Source organism: Bidens hawaiensis, unplaced genomic scaffold (assembly GCF_021521415.1).
Source record: "Bidens hawaiensis isolate Kalapana, Puna unplaced genomic scaffold, B.hawaiensis_p1.1 tig00006845_1, whole genome shotgun sequence".
Lineage (NCBI taxonomy): Eukaryota > Viridiplantae > Streptophyta > Magnoliopsida > Asterales > Asteraceae > Bidens > Bidens hawaiensis.
The window spans coordinates 112139-136621 of NW_027491467.1; the positions used below are offsets into that span (position 1 = coordinate 112139).

A 24483-nucleotide genomic window follows, 5' to 3' on the forward strand; every position below is an offset into this window, starting at 1 on the left:
TTAATAATTATTAATTAATAATTATAATGTTATGAAAAAATAAATACAAATAACTAATAATACATATTATTTTATACATAAAATTATAATAGAAAAAATAAATAAGAATAGTTATATTTGTATAAAAAATAATTAATAATTAGTAAACAAGTCGAGCCAAGTTCGAGCTTGAAATTCTAGTCATAAGCCAAGCTTTGTAAATAAAGCTCGAAACAAGCCGAGCTCGAACTTTATGTAAATTAAACGAGTTGATCTCAGGTCGGGTCGTTTGCTGTCATGGCGTAAAATATTGAAAGTAGAACGTGTTGTGGAGAGACTACACAATTAAATTATACACCTTCGTGTCGTAGATCGGACCAATTTCACTCGGAGTGTATGCTCATCAACCAGATTCATCAATCAGGCTTTGATAATAATAATTTTACATCCTACCATACACAACTTCAATCTCACGTTTCCACTTAATTTATTAGATCCACCGTACATTGTATAAATCACACATATTCAGCAACTGTCTGTTCTGTCTGTGTTGAGTAATATTGAAATAAACGTAAACTTGGCTTTTGCATTCAAGTTTCAACTGCATTTACTTACTTCTCCAATTATACGTTAATAATAATAATAACAACTTCTCATTCTTGGTTCCCGTCGTCATTTCAATCCGCTGTTCTGATTTTCAATTTCGATCTCAATCGATTTGTGTTTCTCATTAATTGATGCGGTATGTTGTCACATGTTTGTTAATTTGCGTTAGATTAACCCGTTCCGTTTCGATGATAAGTGTATTGTTATGCTTGCTTGATTAGATTATTCGCAACATTACTATGCATAACCCGCTGAACTCCCTCGGGCGCGAAGAACCCAACAGTATCAAATGCAAAGGGAATAAACACGTGTTGGTTGGCTTTCTCATGTTTGATCACTTTGCATGAAGCGAAGTTCAACGGGTTATGCATAGTAATATAATGACTCCAAGATCAATTGATGTAGTTTATAAAATACTTAGTTTTGCAATTCAAAAGGGCTAGCTTGCCTTCTATTTAGATGTCATTAAAAAGAAAAAGAAATCTAATTACCATTCACAAATTGTTTCATGTTGGACACCGGATATATTGATTATTCATTTACATTTGATTATTTCTCGTTTGTGGCCTGTTTTTGTTTTTCTGGTTTGATATTGAATTTAGATCTGCACAACTTAAATCACTATCGAAATAGATATTTAGATCCACGATCTTACATTTGATGTACATCTTTTTGTTTGAATTGTTACAGATTGGCCTCAAGTTTAAGAATATAGCTTCTAATTTAGGTTTTTTTAAGGGAATAAATCATGTTTAGGCAATCACCACGCCGAAACGGTAGAAGTAAAGGGTTGAAGATAAAGCATGTGTTGCAGATCTGTGTGCTGATTGGTGTGAGTGTATGGTTGCTGTATCAGCTCCAGCATTCTGGTAATAAGAAACCGGCGGCTACTTCGTCCATTTCCGATAGGTTGCAGAATGATGATGGGATCAAGTTAGGGAGAAAAGGGCTTAACCCGAAAGTGGATGAAGCGAATGATGACCATCGTGATGATGAAAATGGCTCGGTCCAGGAGCGTGAAAGTGAGGACGAGGGTGTGAAAAGTACTGATGAGGCTGCGGAAAGTGAAAATAAAGATGATGGAGAAGATAATAAGGAAAAGGAGGATGGGATCGAGAAGATGAACCGGACTGAAAATGGGATTGAAGATGATGACAGTAAGGAAGTGAAGAAAACGGATGAACAAGATGGTAAACAGAATGAAAGTGGAGAAACCAAACCAGAGGTTGAAGATAATAACAATGAAGATAAGGTAAAGGAAGTGGTTGATGAATCTCAGAAGACACTAGAAACAGAATCAAAAGAGCGAACTGTGTACACAGACTCGGCAAACATAAATTCTGATCCAAATTCAGAACAAAGCGAGTCAACAGATTCTACCAACAACGTAGCAAGTTCAGATTCAGATTTAAATTCCACGCAAGGTGAAGCCTTGAAAACAGAAACCTATGAGCAAAAAACAGGAAATACCGATTCTACTCTCAATGGGGCAAGCTCTGCAGAGACTGAGTTAACTCATACGGAGTCAAAGGAGCAAACTGAAGGTACCAACTCTACCAACAATGAAGCAAGTTCAGAGTTAAACACAACACAAAATGAATCAACAAAACTACAAACTGAAGTTACAGAGTCTGTGAATAATGGAACAAGTTCTGATGTGAAATCAACACAAAGTGAGTCAACACAAACAGATTCCAAGGAGCAAACTGAAAGTACCAAAAATGAAGCAAATTTAGACACGAGCTCAGTGCAAAATGAGTCAACACAGACCGAGTCCAACAAGCAAGCCGAGAACACAGAGTCGACAAATACAGGTGCAAATTCAGACTCAAACTCGGTACAAACTGAGTCAGCACAGACTGAGTCAAAGGAACAAAGCGGGAGCACCAATGATGGAGCAGGTTCAGATTTAAATTCATCACAAAATGAGTCAGCACAGATGGAGTCCAAAGAGCAAACCACGAGTACAGACTTGAACTCAACACAAAATGAGCCAACCCAAACTGGGTCTGAGGGGCAAACTCAAACTACAGACAACAGCAACGGAGAAACGTCCGGTTCAAACTCAGCTGAAAATGAGTCAACCCAGGAGCAAACTCAAACTACAGACTCTACAAACAATATAGCAGATTCAGATTTGAACTCAGCACAAAATGAGTCAACTCAGACAGAATCTAAGGAGCAAACTCCAACTACAGACTCCACAAAAAATGGAGAGAATTCAGATTCAAACTCAGCACAAACCGAGTCAACCCAGACGGTGTCCAATGAGCAAACACAAAGCACAGACACCAACAACAATGGAGCTAGTTCTGAATTAAACTCAGCGCAAAGCGAGTCAACGCGGACAGAGTCAAAGGAGCAAACGCAAAACACAGACAGCAACAACGACGGAGATAACTCAGCGCAAGGTGAGTCAACCCAGACAGAATCCAAGGAGCAAACTCCAACTACAGACTCCACTAACAATGGAGCAAGTTCAAATTCGAACGCAGCACAAACCGAGTCAACCCAGACAGAATCCAAGGAGCAAACTTCAACTACAGACTCCAATAACAACGAAGCAAGTTCAGATTCGAACTCAGCAGAAACCGAGTCAACCCAGACAGAGTCCAATGAGAAAATGCAAAACACAGACACCAACGACAATGGAGCTAACTCAGCACAAGGTGAATCAACCCATACAGAGTCAAAGGAGAACAACAATGTAGCCACAGAGACTGGAAGCACAAACTCAACTAGCAATGAGAACAACAATGGCGTAGATTCTTCATCAAGCAATCAGAGTGCCTCAGTGCGAGAGATCGGAAATGATGGGAGCAGTAGCAAGAATGATACTGCAGTTGCAGAGTAGAGTCGTTGCATGCGTCTTTTTTTTAACATCTTATAAAGTCTATTTAAGCTTTTCTGTTCTTTTGCAAAGTTAATCTAATGTATGTTTAAATATTGAGACTGGTTATTCAAATCATGTAGTCGAAATTTTTGGTTTTGTTTCATGATTTATTGAAGGAATAACAATGGTATTTCAATTAAAATTCATATCCATGAATTTGCTTTTAATTTTTTAATAAACAGAATTGAATAGGAAGTTTAGATTGAAATGGTAAAGCTCTTGCAGTTTCCAGTAAACGTTTATGTTTTCTTTCCACCACATCATTATTGTTGCGGAACTTGGACACGACATGCTTGATGTAAAATTCCTTCATAAAATATGCAGTTTGTTTTTTTTTCCGAATCAAGTTCAGATGCATTCTTTAATCACACTTTTGACTTAAATACCAAACTAAGTTTCAAGTTTCAACCATTTCAAGGAACCTTTGAAGAACAGTGAATGCATTACTTACGGTAGATAACAAATGTGACCAAGTGGTACAGCTAAAATCATCCACAAAAGTAAGAGAATACTTATATTCATTGTAGGTAGGAGTGTTGCAAGCTCCCCATATATCAATATGTATGAGTTCAAAATCTTGTGTGTAGCTGAATTAGTAACACTATGGGGAAAAGGAAGACGATGCTGCCAAGCTCTACCGTTTCAGTTTATAATATGCCCAAGTGTATGATGCCAAAGTGCTACTAACAACAGATTTAGAAAAATATTTGGAAAACTGAAATAAATTTTATTAGAAGTAAAAGCCAAGCTACTTGTATGTAAGAGGTGCACACGTGAAGCAGGTTTACCAAGAGCTAGTGACATTTCAGTAAAGGAGTCTGCAACATGCAACATATAGTAGAAAAGCGTACTGTGCCATTTGTGTAGTCAGCTAGAATATTGCCACTAGGAAGGACTATATAAAATGGTTTTCCAAGCAATTGAGTATTTGAAAAAGGAGTTTCATTAAAACATATACGGTCACTTAAACACGTCTATTATCCATTTTGTATCCAATTTAGTGGAATTACAAAGGAGTTTCTTTTCTTTTGTTTTTTGTGAATTCGAAATCCTTGGGAAATCCAGTGATTCTACAGCATCTGCTTGTTGTGTGACCATTCTTCTTGCAATTTGAACACATGCAATTCTTCTTTGTCGGAAACATCAAATTGATTTCCTTGAAATTGCGAATGAACATTCATTGAAGCAGATTCACAAGCAAATTGATACTGGACTTGGAGTGACTTTCCCTTTTTTTTCAACTTGAACAAGAAAAGCATAGCCTCGATTAATGCAAGGAACAGGTGGCGTCATATGAATCTTTCCCCTTAATCATAACTAGAATCAAGTCCTGTGAGAAACTGTAGTTGTCGTTCCTCTTCTCGTTTAGCTATAAGACGAGAAGCTCCACAAGCACATGTAGGAATCAAGTTCAACCATTCAGTTAGTCCGAATTTGATTTTACTTTGGCAAAATAAGCGGCAATATTATTATGGATAAATTTCTAAAAACAGACTAATGAGAAAAATATTCATTTATTCGAAAAACCAATTATTCGGCTTCAACTGGTTTGCTGTAGTCTGTAGATGTATGAAGTTGAAACCTCGATATACAACTCCTAAACACAAGGAAATGATAAAAATAAAAACCAATGTAACATTTACATAGGTGAGCTTCAAGACAGAATATGTAAGTGGCAAAGATTTAGAACCTGGTTTTCTAAAAAAAATATAATAAAAAACTTATGCTGAAAATTTTAATAAGTGATAGGCTAACTAATACCATGTTTAAAGAGCCAACCAACCAATTTCAAAACAAAACACATAATGGATTAATAAAACCAAGATTCATACTCAAATTGAAAATATTCGAAAACTAAACATAGAATAGAAATTGCTCAAAAAGAGCATTCCTATATTAGTCTGCAACTACAACACAAATAACAAACAACAAAACATCACATAATACCCGCTCAGTAATCCTCACCTTCCTCATCATCTTCACCCTCACCCGACTCGAGCCCAACCTCCTCATAATCCTTCTCCAATGCAGCCAAATCTTCACGAGCCTCAGAAAACTCACCCTCTTCCATCCCCTCACCAACATACCAGTGCACAAACGCCCTCTTCGCATACATAAGGTCAAACTTGTGGTCAATCCTCGAGAACACCTCAGCAACACTGGTCGAGTTAGAAATCATGCACACAGCCCGCTGCACCTTAGCAAGATCCCCACCTGGAACCACAGTTGGTGCCTGGTAGTTAATACCACATTTGAATCCAGTCGGGCACCAGTCAACAAACTGAATGGTCCGCTTAGTCTTGATGGTCCCCACAGCAGCATTCACATCTTTAGGTGCAACGTCTCCTCGGTACATCAAGCAGCAAGCCATGTATTTACCATGGCGGGGGTCACACTTAGCCATCATGGACGACGGTTCAAAGGCAGTGTTGGTGATCTCAGCAACCGAAAGCTGTTCATGATACGCCTTCTCAGCTGAGATAACAGGGGCATAAGACGAAAGCATGAAGTGAATCCTCGGGTACGGTACAAGATTTGTTTGAAACTCGGTTACATCCACATTCAAAGCACCATCAAACCTCAAAGAGGTGGTCAACGAAGAAATCACCTGTATGAGAAATACCATTAGTAACAGAATGATAAAATTAATATAATTGGCTGAAGTAAATATAATATTTTATTACCTGAGAAATCAAACGGTTAAGATTGGTGTAAGTAGGGCGTTCGATGTCAAGAGATCGCCTGCAGATATCATAAATGGCCTCATTGTCGAGTAGAACCGAGACATCAGTATGCTCCAACAAAGAGTGGGTGGAAAGCACACTGTTGTAAGGCTCAACAACTGACGTCGAAACCTGTGGTGAAGGATACACAGTAAACCCTAGCTTTGACTTTTTACCATAGTCAACTGAGAGACGCTCCAACAGAAGTGAGCCAAGACCAGAACCAGTTCCTCCACCAACAGCATTGAACACCAAGAAACCTTGAAGACCAGTGCAGTTGTCAGCAAGCTTGCGGATCCGGTCAAGGCACAAGTCAACAATCTCTTTTCCAACTGCAAGATAAAAAAACTCGATTTAAATATATCGTTATGTGTATTAATAAAGCGACTGGAGTAACAGGAAAGGTGTTCACTGGTGTAGTGTCCACGCGCAAAGTTGTTGGCGGCGTCTTCTTTGCCGCTGATAAGTTGCTCAGGGTGGAAAAGCTGGCGGTAAGTTCCGGTTCTCACTTCATCGATAACAGTTGGTTCAAGGTCAACAAATATGGCACGGGGAACATGTTTACCAGCACCGGTTTCACTGAAAAAAGTGTTGAAGGCGTCGTCACCGCCTCCAACTGTTTTGTCACTTGGCATCTGACCATCAGGCTGTCAAATGCACAAATTCGTCAGAAATCAAAACAAACATATCCACCAATATCAACTAGGTTTCCATATGAGATATAGCAACAGACAGGCAAACACGTACGCTACTATTCTAGTCACCATAACGCAACTTATCCTTATGAAATACCGCATATTGCATTAACTCTACATAAATTACACATGGAGAGGTATATGAACTAATTTAATTGGCGTATAGAGAGTTGAAATCCACATAAAAACATGAAATGTTGATAAAATCGGTATATACACTCACCATAAACCCTAGATCTAAAAATCTACCATACATTTAAGCTATAAAACATTTCAAGTCACAGTATCCTTCAACTCACATTATCACTAAACAGAACATTATAAAAGCACATATTCATCACAGATCTGGCACAGATAGATTCAAAACAACTGTTAAAACCTAACAAAATATCAAATCTGACAGCTTATAAGCATAAACAACTCAAATAACGCACAAAAACAGTAGATCTGAAAGAGTAATGGATGAATATACCTGAATACCGTGCTCGAGACAGTAGAGTTCCCAGCAGGCATTGCCAACCTGAATACCGGCTTGACCGATGTGAACTGAAATGCACTCTCTCATTGTCGTTGGCTAGCTTTGAAAAAGAAAATAGATCTAGGGTTGGTTTGAAGGGCGTTTATAAAGACGCCTCAAATGGATTTCAAATGTGTCATGTAGGTTTCTTTGGGGGTATCAGGGTTTTCTATTTATAGCGCCTCTGCTTCGCCGGTTACCACAAATATCTCATTTCAATTTCATTGAAATTTGAATATTTTACAAGCTGTGTCCCCCGAGTTTACTACCTCATTCAAAATGGGTTAAGTATGAGTGAATTACGTTTATGTTTCATGTGGTCTGACACGTTTAACTCTTTTAGTCTGGTAAAGAATTTTTTTGACATGTTATTGTGTGAGGTTTAAGTGTTATAACATTTCACTCTCTCGTGCTAACTTACACTTGTTAATTAAACAATTATTGAACCTTATTTTTTTAATAATTGAAATGAGTATGTTAGGCTCTATTATCTTTTTATTGGTACGTGAAATTTAAAGTTGTGTTATAGACATGAGATATAAAGTAGCTAAACGAGCTGTATTCATATTTAATACTTGTGTTAAATGAGTCGTGTCTAACTTGTTTAACGCAATAAGACCTATTTTGACACCCTATGCTGACTCTATTCATTATTTTTGTTATATACATGGACAGTTTAATTATTTAAAACCTAAGGTAATGTTTGGTATGTAGTAATTGGTACTTGTGAAGGAATGACAAAAAGAGTGTCTGGTTAATTAATTGAACAAAATCACCTATTAACCGTCACCTACCATTGCGATCGCAACCACCAACCACAGCAACCCGCCACAGCTAACCACCTCCAATCACCCACTACCCCACCACTACCACTCACCACAAATTTTATTTTATTCATTCGTCTTTTCCTGCCTACTAAACAACACAAAATAATGATTCATTCAATTCCATATGATACTAAACATGAAATGCAATACTAATGATCAATCTCATACTCTCGTTCATTTCATTACCCTATACTAAACAACACAAAATAATGATTCATTCAATTCCGTATGGTACTAAACATGAAATGTAATACTAATGATCAATCTCATACTCTCGTTCATTTCATTACCCTATACTAAACAAACCCCAAGACTATGTGTTATGAAACCGGTGAAATGATAAATTGTGGCACATAAGCAATGAGGTAGCATAATGGTTTTCACATTTCATATTAAAAGCATGTGTTATTTTAGGGTGAAATATGATTGTTGGGTGAGGTGGAGTGGAATGGTTGGTATAATTAATTGAAAATTAAAAAAATTAAATCACTAAGCAAATGGGTTGTTCCCACTGGTTTGGTAAGTACACAGGCAACACTCTTTCACGATGGTTGTGTTAGGCGAAGAGGCACATGTAAGGGTAATCTTCATGTGTTTTAAACCACAAAGCAAACACACCCCCACCCACCGTTTTTTGAAGATCTCATCGAGCAAGCCGAAAAGGAGACACGAAAACATCATCAAGCATTCCTAAAAGAAAGACATGACAACATCATCATCGAGAAATGTAATTGGCTGAAGGATTGTTTAGTTTAAATTTTCGTATTTTATTTTTTTTGGTATGAATTGTCGTATTTTATTTTTCCGGTTTTCAATTATGTTATTATTTTTATTTTTTAATGAAATTTTAATTTTAATTACATTAAGTTGTTTTTATTTATTTTAGATTTCAAAAAACAAAAAGCACGAAATGTTCTAGGGTGCTTGATGAGTAGATGATAGGTGTTGTTGGTGACTTTGTAGCTTGTGGGTACATGAGAGTAGAAATGATATGGTAGTGCGGAATTGATCGCTATATAGATAATAACCATGAGTATCTCTTCCCATCTTATGGTATTACTCTAAAGCTTGGCCCACATTGCCCCTTAGGCTTTGGTGCCCCTTGAGCGTTGGGCATGACAATAGGGTCCATTTAATAGTTGGTCTAAAAGAACTATTGATGTAATTTATAAAGATAATTTAATAGTTCATTTCAAATAATGTTTAGTTCTTTGGTATGAATTTAAAATGCTTGAATAATAGTAATTAAGTCTTTTTATTTTTATTTTTTTGAAAAGGACCTAGTCGATCAATTCAATTTGGCTCGATTGTAAACGATTAAGCGGCTCGGTTTGGTTTGTTTACAAGCCAAGCACGAGCAAATAAATGTTTGGCAATTTTATTTGAACATACCAAGGATCTAGCCGCATCGATACATCAATTACACAATTACGATTACAAATACGTTAAATACGATTTATTGATAATTTAGAGTAAATACATTATGGTGGATGGAAATAACTTATGGAGAGCATAATTACTATAACTTAGATCTCTCACTATGTACTTACTCACTTATGAGCATAATCTGCCTATTTATAGGCCAAAGCCCAATTCACAATAATTATACATTAAATACACAGACTATACTATATATAACTTATTCGATTGCTACGGACACCAAAACCGTGCACTAACAGGCACCCCCTTTTCCGTAGCTATCAAATACTTTAATCTTAAATACTTTAACCGCAAATCACCTGTTACAAAACCGTGCACTAACAGACATCCCCTTTTCCGTAGCTATCGAATACAATCTTGAATACTTTAACTGCAAATCACCAGTCACAAACCGTGCACTAACAGACACCCCCTTGACTGATGATTTTCGGGCTTGTGTAAACAGACAATCTTTAAATCTTTTCAGCAAACCAACAACTTGTAGCCTCTCATATCAGATCACCCCCTTAAAGTGAGAAACTCTTGGAGATCATCCCGATCATCCATTGGCGTATGATATGGTTCAATCTTTCAACAATCAGCAGCAAGTCATCAGCTATCCGTAAGCACCGGTAAAGTAAACATCTCGTTCGCAAAGATCCACATTTAACCTTGTCACACATCTTCATGAACAACTCGATCATTCAACATCTTTCACTTCGGTTTTCCCTCTATTGATTACATTTATCCCAAATAACTCTTTGAAGCTCTTCCACATCTCGTTTGCAAAAATGCACTAATGTTTGGGCATATGATTCAGAGTTCCAACCCCCGCTAATCAATCCAGAACGATCAATTTTTTTCAATCTAATGACAAGACTCGTATATTCTTCAATAAGATCAACCCGTTCGAGAATCATCCCCCTCAATAGAAGTAATCTGCCATTTACTCGTAGCCAACATAGTCAGGATCAAAGTCCCTCAGAAAGAAGTAAACGAACAGACACTCGTATCCCACATAGTCAGGTTTCAATCTTTAAACAAATCAATCACCAATCGAAGAACACTTGCAGTCTTGAACTCAGTCAAACATAGCTTTACAAGCATGAATTACCACCCGAATTGCAGTAATTTTTCAAGAAACCTTGCAAATGTAGGAAGATTCAAGTCAAATAAACTCATATGCAAGTTGTTATCTCCCAATTTTCTTGAAAAATTCAGCAAGGTCTTGAATAATCTTCAAAGTTCATAAACAAACTCCTCCTTAAATTACTCGCGGGCTCCCCCTTGGCCAATTGAAACACGTAAAAAGTCAGCAGGATAATATATTACCAAAAGTTGAAAGAAGAGTACCCAACACATTAGGAACATCTCAGAAAAATTTCGATTAAGAAAATTTTCCCGTCAAAAATTCACCGAAAATTTTCGAAAAATAAATATTTTCGCCAAAATTTTTTAGAATGAAATCTCAATCACGAGAAGTATTCAGGAAAAATTCGCGCAAGAAAAATTTCCCCGCCAAATAACTCTTTTTTTTAATGAATCACCTCTCAATTCGTTATAAACAACAACTCCAATTCGTTAACTTAGTTCGTGCTCTTCATTCGTTAACATAATCACCATTCGTCACACGCTTAACGAATCTGCTCAATTTGTTATAAATTACCATTCTAATTCGTTATAACAGTTACACGAATGGCCTCTCATTCGTTAAAATTTCCACTTCGTCATCCACGTTAACGAATTAGCTTAATTCGTTACCATTAACTTAACGACTTAACTTAACGAAGTAACTCAACAAATTGCCTTAATTCGTTACCTTTAACTTAACGAATCACTGTGACGAAACTCCTTAATTCGTTATCATTAACTTAACGAATTACCATAATTCGTTAAAATTTCCATAACGAATTGCTACAGTAGATTCGTTAAACTTTCATAACGAATCAGCTATAGTAACATAACGAATCAGCTACAGTAACTTAACGAATCAGGTTGTTGGATCTGAACTGTTCGCCGAAAAAAACGATTTTCGCCGGAAAATCAGTTACAGTGGCCGGAAAAAGTAGATCTGGCCGGAATCTGGATTTTTTGAACTTCATCAATGGCTAATTCATCAAAACACCATACTTAACCACGAATTATACTTTTTTTATACATTTAAATATATTTAGTTTGATATGCCTTATAAGACAAATTACTTAATTAAACACATTCAAAGTTTAAAAAAAATGTTTCAGTCTCATTTAACTATTTTCTTTTACCAAAAATCATTTAGAATATTGAAACCTAAGACATCGGTTTCGTCAGTAATTCACATAATTGCAATATTATATTAACTTTTTAGTTATTTTATACAAATACAACGAATTGAAATTATGTTAGCATTACCTAGTTGCTCAGTATATAATTAAAGTGTTTATTATGCTTTATATGCAAAATAATAAAGCTATACAAAAAAAATTATAAAAAAATTAAAGTTATATATATGTTATAAAAATTAATTAAATTCACACCTTTATTATAATTTAACTTAATAGAAATACTTTTTATTTTTATTATATTATTTGTAACTTAATCACACTCCTCATTACATTTTAAGGATATTCTATTTTCACATTAATTTAAAAAAAAAATAGTTAATCCGGTTAAAAATCATTTACCATGCTTCTATAAAATTTGAAATCTTTTCTTCTTTTTTTTTTCTATAAGTTGCTAATATATATATATATATATATATAGGGTAGGGTTAATGTAAAAAACAATATTTTTGTGAGAAGAATAAGAATAGATCTAGGCCCTTGGATCTATGATCTAGTGGTTGAGATTGGTAGTTTTTAAATAATTGTATTGTTTCATATTTACATTGTATAGTGTCATATTTAGGTGGTTTGTTTTATTTTAAAGATCTTCTCACACTTCTCACAAAACACTTGTTTTTTATTTGAACTCTTTTATATATATATATATATATATATCAATTAATTATAATTATATATTTCAACAACTCCCCATAATATTAACTAATAACACTGGATTAATATTCAAAATTTAAGCATTCCTTATCAAACACTTTTAACTATTATATATAAAAATCACTTCCTTCACTTCATATAACTTTAAATCTTTTAATATTCTGCTTACTCAGAATAATCACTGTTATTTGAACATGACTTTAACTTAAGGTTAATATGTCTATATCATTTTTAGCTCATATGAAATAAAACAAATCATTTTGTTATATTTTAATTTTCAATTTTATATGTTGTTTGATTATACAATTTTTAATTGTAAAATATAAAATTAATTAAAAATTTGTCACAGAGAAAATATTAATGACAACAAATTTATCATGATTAATCAATTTCAAATTCTAAAGGTTATAAGGATGATTATATCATCAAAGTTTAGGTAATCTGGTTTATGGGATAATCATGAGCAAATGATCTCAAATGGATTCATATTAATTGATTAAAAGTTATGATATTTTATGTGTATGAATATTTTTTTTGTTTCACGGATATATTATCAATTTATCTAGCGTTGATATGTACTTGAAGAACCTTATTTGTCACATGGACAAATATATGTGACTATATCAAGAGTTATAAGCAGACCTATATGTTACCTTATCAAGAGTTACAAGCAGACATGGACTAAAGATTTTGATTTTTGATAAACAATGTATACCGACCAATAGAATCACAAATGTAGTGTACAAGGAAGGTTTTATGTAAGGCTCCGTTCCCGGTGCCCTACTTTAGCGTTGCATTTACTCATAAACACAGTTCAAAATATCAAAGTTAATTAAAACTTTCGCGGAATATTAAAACTTTCATTAACCATACATAATAAATCATAAACATGTCTTAAACAAACGTTCTTGTCTTTCAATTTATAAAACATCAATTCATAAAACTACTTGAGTCTTCAGATGCCAGCCTCTTATTCTTCTGTCGTGTGCCCCGTGCAAGCTAACTGCCTCATTCTACTCACCTGCGTGCATACTAAAAGTCAGCTACGCTGAGTGAGTTCTAGTTAATCATACAACATACTACACATTCATAATTACATACTTTCCTACATTCGTTTATAACATACTTACTTACCTTCGTACCTTCTTTCTTTCATATTCATACGTTATGTTTTAAAGAGCATTACGCCCTATAACCTTCGCATATATTTTTAGGGTATGCAACCCTGTAGCCTTCGCATATATTATTAGGGTATGCAACCCTGTAACCTTCGCATATATTATTAGGGTATGCAACCATGTAACTTTCGCTATATTATTAGGGTATGCAACCCAGTAACCTTCCACACATCCCATAACCATCCATAACTTTCTATACATACTTTCCTTAACAATACGTGTAATGTACGAAGATCATTCACATACTATCAAGCATCCATTCATAATATAAACATACATATTTTCCTTAACAATACGTGCAATATCCGAAGATCGTTCACGTACTATCAAGCATTCATTCATAATATAAACATACATACTTTCCTTAACAATATGTGCAATATCCAAAGATCGTTCACGTACTGTCAAGCATTCATTCATAATATAAACATACATACTTTCCCTAACAATACGTGTAATATCCAAAGATCGTTCACGTACTATCAAGCATTCATTCATAATATAACATAACTATCACATTCATTATTAAGACATACACTTATCGTTTAAGGTAAGTGTATTAACATTCACATTGAGTAAGCACACAGCCCCAAAAACATAACAAGGAAATGGGGCTAGACACTCACCTAAGTGCGGTTACGTTCACCGTTAATGGTTATTCCTTTCTTTAGTTGTGTGCGACTAACTGTATAACAATTACATGTATCAATTAACTATCAATACCCATATCTTGTTTCTAGTTTGATTATAACCCTCAACGAATGGGGGTCCAGGGGCAGCGCCTCTGGCAGCGGGGTTCTAGGGGCGGCAGCCCCTAGCAAGGTCCAAGGGGCGGAGCCCCTGACTGGGGTCAAGCTGCCAGGTCAGCTTGGAAAAATTTTATTTCCATTAACTGTCTTAACACAATTTTCATTAGGATTTTAAATTATTATCCAATTCGCTAACTCATTCGCTATAACGAATTAAGCCAGATTCGTTATCTGGTTCGTTATCTTATCACAACTTGATTCATTATCTGGTTCGTTATTTTATCATAACGAATTGGTGAGTAACGAATGATCTAGTTCGTTATCATAATCATAACGAATTGGTGAGTAACGAATGACCTAATTTGTTATCTTAATCATAACGAATTGGTGAGTAACGAATTACCATCAGATCTTATCCAAAACTTTGACTCGGAGGTCAAAGTCAACATTTATATGAACAAGAACAGTAAACACAAACTGATTCTGCAGTTGAACCTCAAATCTCAATGAAATAACATGAATCTGGTATCAATCAACTCGGAATCACGACGCCTGCAAACCCTAATCATCCATCATTCAAACATCGGGTTTTAAAGGGTGCGATTTGTTCATTTCTAAACCTGGTTCATTAAACAATCTAGTAACCCATCAAATGTTAACGGATTCCAGTAAGATTTGTTGCGTTTGATTAGTTTTTAACATACTCATACAGATCTAATATTACTAAAAGAAATCTGAACCCTAACGAACAAGTTCTCATTATAATGTATGTGACATTCATCAATTTCGGGTCTCGTTTTATATTCGTTTTTGTAAGCATTTTGTAACATGTCTATTTTTCGCGTTTATTTAAAATTAATTTATACATCGTAGTTGTGGTTAAGCTTGTAAACTCGAACCGGCATTTTATCAAATTATTGATGTTATAACTCTAGCGTGTGTGGGGTTTGTCAAATACAGTTATTTATAATTCATAAGCTCGGTTAAGTAAACGTGGGACTAAAGTGGATTTCTTTAAAGTTATACAAGTTTTAAATCATTATAAACTAAATACCAAACTTTAGGGGTCGTTTTTGAAAATATATAATATACATATAAACCAATAAAAACCCTAAACCTACCGTTTATCACCCAGCCACCCCCATTCCCTAGCAACCGATTTCCGGCGCTGTTTTCCGGCGACCGGCGACTCCGACGGCGGTTCCGCCCACCCCGTCTTCCCTGTTCCCCCGACACCGGCCACTCCCTCTCCTATCCGCACGTTTTTCCGGCCGCCCCTCCTCACTGCCCTCAACCCGACACCACATCTCCTCTCCGCTCGTTTTTCCGGCGACCGGAAAGCCGACCGCCATGCACCGCCTCTCTCTCCGAGCCGAGCTCTCCCTCTTTCCCTTAGCCGTACTCTCTCTCGCTGCTCCGTCCCTCTCTCCTAGCCGTTCTCTCTCTATCTCCCTATCTCTCTCTTGCGGACTCTCTCTATCTCTCTAACTCGCTCTCTCTATGCCTCTCTCTCTCTGTCGCGGACTCTCTCTCTCTCTCTCTTAGGGTAAGTCTCTCTCTCTCTCTTTTCTCTCTCTGTTTCCGTTTTCCGGCGCGCCTCTAGCGGCCGGAATCAACTCCGGCAACCCATGTTCATTATCTAAATTATATTATTATTATTATTATTATTATTATTATTAAGAAAACAATTATTATTATTATCATTATTATTACTAACAAGATTATTATTATTAACAAGATTATTAGTATAATTATTGTTATTATTATTATTGTTATTATTATCTTTTAACAAAACAATTATTATTATCATTATTTTCATAATAATAGATTATTATTATCTTTATTATTATGATTATTAAGGAATATTATTACAATCTAGTATTGTTATTATTACCTATTTGTTTTGTTAAACCGAAATTGTCGGGCCTAGTTACCATTTAACGTCATCGTCACTCGAGTTATATCATTTTTATCACTAATACTACTACTTTTAAAATGTTGTAAGTATTAGTTATTATTAATATGGCACATATAATTATTATTATAATAATAATTATTATTAAAACTTATAAATCTATTAATAACGTTTTCAACAATAAAGTAATAATTATTATATTTATTACTACTACTACTATTATTAGTTTTAACAACAAATTCTCGATGAGTAGTATATTATATATTATATTCACCATTATCTTATATATCTATATCTATATATATATATATAACATGTTCTAAAGTTATTATTATCATAATTATCCTTATTATTAATAATATTATTTTATTTTAAATTACCAATTAAGTACGAGTCCCTAATCATTAACAAACTAACCGGTAACCTGATTAAAAACCGAACCTTCTCACTCAATGTTTCCAATATAGTTTCATTATGGTTTCAAGTTCATTAATATATATTACATTATTTATTTTAGCTAAGGTGTTTATCGTTTCAAGTCGGATCTGTTCTTTTACCGTTCGAGCTTCATTTATTTATCTATTTATTTCTCGGTTCATCAATCGAGGTGAGTACTTTCATACCCCTTTTTCCATCTTCCATTTTGGGGTGACATTTCATGCTTATCAAACTAAATGTTTTATTTACTTGAATCTTTAAACCCACAAACGTGATTGTATATTTTACTTAAATAAATGCTCGATTTGGTGTTATATTCTTACATGCTTAAATGTTTATTGCTTTGGCGGGTAGCCACACTTGAATGCTAAACTTTGAAAGCTAAGGTAGGTTGGCCTCACAAAATCCGATCTATTTGGTATCCCCTTATAGACGGTATCGCGATCCGAATCGAAATCCCGAATCCATTTGGTATTCTCTTATGGAGGGTGTCGTTAATGTATTCTTATTAACGATAACTATTTAGCATGAGGCGGGTAGCCTCATGGACACTATGATCCGAGTATACTTGGTTGTTACCATTTAGAAAGGGTCCGAACTATTTATCTTTTGGCATATCTAAATTGTTGCTATTATTTATTGTTTTGTATACAAGTTTTGTGGATTTTTATTACTATATACTTATATGCTCAAACTTATGAATTGTTCACCAACCTTTGTGTTGAAAAACTTTATTTTATGAAATGTTACAGGTTTGACTTTTGTTGACTCGAGGACTTGATGAAAAACGTTACCATGACTATTAGGGTATTAGTAAAATGAACAATATGATTACTACTTGTTTCCAAATTTGTTTATATGAACGAGATGTGTTTGTTTATTGATTTATGAAATAAATGAGTTGATTAAATATTGTCACTTTAAATAGTGTCTTGTGTATTTGTCCAATCACATTGCACCCCGGCATGTTCCGCCGACTTTGGTCGGGGTGTGACAGATTTGTATCAGAGCCACAAGACTATAGGATAGGTGGTTATACGTAACGACCTAGTATAGTCTTTACTTTATGGTCCTTATACGTGTTGCCTATACGTGTTTACTCTACTTGATTGTTCAATGCACTTGTTTATTTATATACTTATTTATTTATCAAATCATAAATATACACATACACACACTTTCATAGTACTCCAAGGTATCCTTCCCTTAAAACGCAAAAACATTAGTTTTTATTGTGTTTTATGGATCACGAGCTTAACTTGGATCCCGTTGTTTCAATCTCCTTAAAGATCGTCTCATATGAGATGACCACTTTAAGTAGTCGAATGCGAGCGTTCCGCTCGCCATCCTAATGTTTGGTGTTGAAAGCATAAAAGCCTCGGTGGTACGTGGACTAGTGTTTTGACATCCCGTTGTATCTTGATTTATTGTCTTTGTCATTATCGTTATTTGAGTCAAAAACATGACACGACGCGGTGGTACGTGCACATGTTTAGACTCCAACATGGTATTTTTGTAAAAAGGTTTTTAGTGTCGGAATGTCAAGTCATGGTGGTTCATGCACGATTTTCTTCCTTTAAATCTTAAAAGATTATTTGTACATTTCAATAACTTAAACCATTTTCCCTTTATTTTGTTATAAACCCTTATCACAAGTCTTCATTTATAAAGGTAATTTTATATTGTGAATAATTCTTTTATATCTCGATTTTATGTAGTAAAGTTTTTATGCCAATTTTCTCATTTTGTTTTCACAACGATTTTATTTATATAAATTTCATCCATTGCGAACTCTTCGATATATATATATATATATATATATATATATATATATATATATATATATATATATATTCGATCCATTCACAATGATTTTTAATATGTCATCTATTTTCATTAAGACTATTTATAAACAAAATTCTCATTATACAAATTTCATCATATTTAAAAAAGGATTTCCTGACAAATGTTACTTTGAATCTTCAAGTAAATCTTCTACTATATAAACTTTAAATTTTCTTTAAAGTCCTTGTACAAAAAAAAATTGTGTAAAATTTCATTTTTTTTATAACTATTCCGTTTATTTTGAACGATCCTTTCACAATATTAATTATTTAAACTTTTCACGACGTTTTAATTATATTACATAATACCCATGACAGAATTCTCATTACCTAAAATCTATTTTACAACAACTTTCATTATGCATTTCTGCTTCACTATAAATTTTCACCAATAAAACTTTCATCTTATGATACAACTCTTTTTAAATTTCTTATGGTAGTTTCGCTTTGATTTTTCAAGAAAATTCACAAACTTATAGTTTGTAACTTTCTTGAAATTCTCATGCAAAAATTCATAGAAATTTTACTTTAAAGACCAAAAATCGTTTACTCGTGATTTCTTGATTTACAATGCCGGTCATTCTAACTTACCGTGATATTTTCGTTACACGATATTAAATAACGAACTTAGTAAAAAAAATTTATTACGCAACTTTGTATTCTCAAAAACGACATTCATCACTTAATATTGAGACCTCATAACAAATTTTGACATTCAATTTACGTATTTTAAATTTCCTCATAAGCAAAAAAAATTTATTGTAATCTTTATAAAAAAGAAATTTTGTGTGATTCACACGCTCGGATCTCAAAAATACTATTTATGTAATATATATATTCGTATATTTATTAACTTGTAATTTTTATTATCAAAATCTTCATGGATGCTTCAAACATTATTTATAAAATACGATATTTTCAATAATACCTATTATTAGTTAAAAAAAGAAAACCTCCCTAAACACAACCCCAAGTTTCCAAACACCCGTATCTCATCTCAAACTACCGCCTTAAATAAAACCACCCTCCCACTTCAAAAGTTTCCCACGTACTCAATCCATGCAAAATCCAAAATGTGCACATTAACCCAACAAAAAAACCTTAAATACCGACACTCCCACGCCACGAAAACCTATCAAACTTACTATCCTAATACTTTAAAGATACCGACAAACACCCCCACGAATGTTTTGAACATATACAAACCAAAGTTGACCCAACTAAGACTCAAAACCCTTCGACCCATACTATGTCGAGTCCCAAACCATATCGCCACACCGTTTCCATCCAACCATAGAGTTTGATATCAAAATAGCAACCCAAACACTACTTACAAAATACATGAATAAACCGAATCTCAACCCAAACTAGTCAAGATCAAATTATCCAACCCATCAACTTAACCCTAGCTCAAATAAGCAAAACCTCATCTAAATAACCCAACCATTACTCACAAAAATCATCTAAGCCTAAACCACTCAAACGACCTAAACTCAACAAACCTCATAAATCCAACTCAAGAAAACCCAACTACGTAAGCCAACCGAAACATACTCACTCTTCAGCAAATTTCCAAATCATTCACCATTCGAAGCCTAAAACCTCTCCATACACACGCAAGCTTCGTTTTACCCTTAAATTTATATATATATATATATATATTATATATGTATACCTACATACAACTACTGTATTTATAACAACCTCATGTATTCAAGTAATCGCTTTTAAATTATAAACTTTTACAAAAAAAGGGGATGATTTACGTATTATTATACTCACATTTTATAAATCATCTTTGGAAAAAAAAAATCTAAGACTGTCATGACGACAAAATTTTATTATGAGGATTTGTATTCAAAGATTATAAAACGATTATATGTATGATTTCAAGGCTTTAAATATTGTCACCTAAGGTGATAAATCTCTTAATAACTTTATAAATTCGAGGTTTCATTCTAAATGTTGAATGTAAGTTTTATTCAATAACAAATTACAACTTCATCATTTTTGCATAAACTCAATGACCTTGGCTTTACGAAACTTTTTGGGACGCATTTATAAATACTTTATGCTTCATATTGTGACCTGAATTTTGTTCAATAATGATTTACGCGAATATTACTTCTTATTATCGCTAGCTTTATTTTATAAATATTTTTATCACAACCGATTTATGTATACAAATCCCTTTAACAATTGACTTACAAGATTTACTTTCGATAATGAGCAAAACTTTTCTCTAGCTACGCGTTACTGCGAACCTATATTATTATTATATTCATTTTATGGGAACGAATGAACGGCCTTACTTAAAGACTTCATTTTTCAATTTCATTCTATATGACACGTGACCTACATATTTTGTCGTTTATTCAAGTCTCACTGAAATTTTTTTTTTCGATTTCTTTTCATTTGATGAGATGTTTCGATGAAAATATTATGCACATGAGATTTCATTGTTGTGTTTTGATTTTCGTGACCGAATGCAAATTATTCAATAACAATTTGTGTAATACTTTCAAAACCTTAACTTCGTCAAAAATCTCGTTTATCTTTTAAACGATATTTTCATGACTATGTTATTTATATTTGAGCATTTATGTAACACGATTCTATACATTATTCTATATCATTTCATCTAATCTATTGACGGCCTATGTGTGGCTGTCTACAAGTTTTGGCGCTATTAGAAACCGTTATTATAATGACGATTATATAAATGGTTTCACAATAGTGGCCGTATTCACGTTTTATCACATTTCATCGATTGTTTTGGTTGTAAATCAATACTATTTTATTTATATTGATGCACGTATGCGTCACCCCAAAGAAACTCACCTCATTCTCGTGATTTCACTCAATCGTAATCCTAATTACTTATAACCTCAAGTTTGTTCACGTATGAAACTCATCGTACGCTATTATTAATTGTAACGTTGTTTACCCCGACTTCATGCACTCACTTTTGGGCTTCTCATTTACACCTATTGGATTTTTCATTTTTCACTCTTTGGATTCTCGTTTCCTTTATTGGATTTCACATTACCTTCTATCAGAGTTCTCATTATTAAAATTCAACAGATTTATGCACGTTTTAAATGTTTAAAATTTCAAAAAGAATATATAAATATGTCTTTTTAAACCACACAATGGGATGAACCATATGGACCATACGACGATCTAAATAATTATGGGTGCACACTTAATTATCGAAATCCCCGTATGAAAGCCATAGTAAGTACACTTGTGTGCGATAACTCAGACCCGAGAATGATAGCGGGAAAACGATGGAAATGCGAATCGTGATAAAGGCATGGTGGATACGCTGCCGGTACATCCTATATATAAGTGCCTATATCATGTTTCTCATTTGTAGCGTTTTTCGAGTCAGGCTAAGGTTTGACGTTATTCTTTTGCTTAAAAAAATTTGTTCATGCAATTATCTTACTAATGACAATATTCGTTAATAATTACTTTTTCCTTAAGTATATCATAATTTCGGGACGAAATTTCCAAAAGTTGGGGATACTGTGACATTCGTCAATCGTTTTATATTCGTTTTTGTAAGCATTTTGTAACATGTCAATTTTTCGCGTTTATTTTAATAAATGTATACATCGTAGTTGTGGTTAAGCTTGTAAACTCGAACCGGCATTTTATCAAATTATTGATGTTATAACTCTAGCGTGTGTGGGGTTTGTCAAATATAGTTATTTATAATTCATAAGCTCGGTTAAGTAAACGTTAGGGACTAAAGTGGATTTCTTTAAAGTTATACAAGTTTTAAATCATTATAAACTAAATACCAAACTTGAGAGGTTGTTTTTGAAAATATATAATATACGTATAAACCAACAAAAACCCTAAACCTACCATTTATCACCCAGCCGCCCCCATTCCCTTGCAACCGATTTCCGGCGCCGTTTTCTGGCGACCGGAGACTCTGACGGCGATTCCGGCCACCCTGTCTCCCCTGTTCCCCCGACACCGGCCACTCCCTCTCATCTCCGCACGTTTTTCCGGCCGCCCCTCCTCCCTGCCCTCAACCTAACACCACAGCTCCTCTCCGCTCGTTTTTCCGGCGACCGGAAAGCTGGTGCACCGCCTCTCTCTCTCTCCGAGCCGAGCTCTCCCTCTTTCCCTTAGCCGTACTCTCTCTCGCTGCCCCGTCCCTCTGTCCTCGCCGTTCTCTCTATCTCCCTATCTCTCTCTCGCGGACTCTCTCTCTCTCTCTAACTCTCTCTCTGTCGCGGACTCTCTCTCTCAGGGTAAGTCTCTCTCTCTCTTTCTCTCTGTTTCCGTTTTCTGGCCGCCGGCAACCCATGTTCATTATCTAAGTTATATTATTATTATTATTATTATTATTATTAACAAAACAATTGTTATTATTATCATTATTATTACTAACAAGATTATTATTATTAATATTATTAACAAGATAATTATAATTATTATCATTATTATTATTAACAAGATTATTAGTATTATTATTGTTATTATTATCTTTTAACAAAACAATTATTATTATCATTATTTTCATAATATTAGATTATTATGATTATTATTATCTTTATTATTATGATTATTAAGGAATATTATTACAATCTAGTATTGTTAATATTACCTACTTGTTTAGTTAAACCGAAACCCATGTCGGGCCTAGTTACCATTTAACGTCGTCGTCACTCGAGTTATATTCTTTTTATCACTAATACTACTATTTTTAAAATGTTATAAGTATTAGTTATTATCAATATGACACATATAATTATAATTATAATTATTATTATTATTATTATTATTATTATTATTATTATTAAAACTTATAAATCTATTAATAACGTTTTCAACAATAAAGTAATAATTATTATATTTATTATTACTACTACTATTATTAGTTTTAACAACAAATTCTCGATGAGTAGTATATTATATATTATATTCACCATTATCTTATATATCTATATATATATATATATAACATGTTCTAAAGTTATTATTATCATAATTATCCTTATTATTAATAATATTATTTTATTTTAAATTACCAATTAAGTACGAGTCCCTAATCATTAACAAACTAACCGGTAACCCGATTAACAACCGAACCTTCTCATTCAATGTTTCCAATATAGTTTCATTATGGTTTCAAGTTCATTAATATATATTACATTATTTAATTTAGCTAAGGTGTTTATCGTTTCAAGTCGGATATGTTCTTTTACCGTTCGAGCTTTATTTATTTATCTATTTATTTCTCGGTTCATCAATCGAGGTGAGTACTTTCATATCCCTTTTTCCATCTTCCGTTTTGGGGTGACATTTCATGCTTATCAAACTAAATGCTTTATTTACTTGAATCTTTAAACCCACAAACATGATTGTATACTTTACTTAAATAAATGCTCGATTTGGTTTTATATTCTTTCATGCTTAAATGTTTATTGCTTTGGCGGGTATCCCGACATCGGCCACTCCCTCTCCTCTCCGCACGTTTTTCCGGCCGCCCCTCCTCCCTGCCCTCAACCCGACACCACATCTCATCTCCGCTCGTTTTTCCGGCGACCGGCTTTGCACCGCCTCTCTCTCTCTCCGAGCCGAGCTCTCCCTCTTTCCCCTAGCCGTACTCTCTCTCGCTGCTCCGTCCCTCTCTCCCTCTCTCCTGGTCGTTCTCTCTCTATCTCCCTATCTCTCTCTCGCGGACTCTCTCTATCTCTCTAAC

At 34.1% G+C, this 24483-nt stretch overlaps 1 protein-coding gene across 2 annotated transcripts; it reads right to left on the reverse strand.

Annotated features, from left to right (window-relative positions):
* Positions 1 to 5288: 5288 nt before the first annotated feature.
* Positions 5289 to 7502, reverse strand: LOC143633685 (tubulin alpha chain). Of its 2 annotated transcripts, XM_077101936.1 has the most exons (5): positions 7369 to 7502; positions 6614 to 6848; positions 6163 to 6533; positions 5628 to 6086; positions 5289 to 5542 (listed from the first exon to the last, which is right to left on the reverse strand). In XM_077101936.1, exons 1-5 carry the CDS (start codon positions 7459 to 7461, stop codon positions 5375 to 5377), a joined length of 1326 nt encoding a protein of 441 aa, XP_076958051.1. In that variant the 5' UTR covers positions 7462 to 7502; the 3' UTR covers positions 5289 to 5374. The 2 variants fall into 2 exon arrangements, with proteins under 2 accessions (XP_076958051.1, XP_076958050.1); XM_077101935.1 differs by having other exon boundaries at positions 5289 to 6086.
* Between the last annotated feature and the right edge of the window lie 16981 nt (positions 7503 to 24483).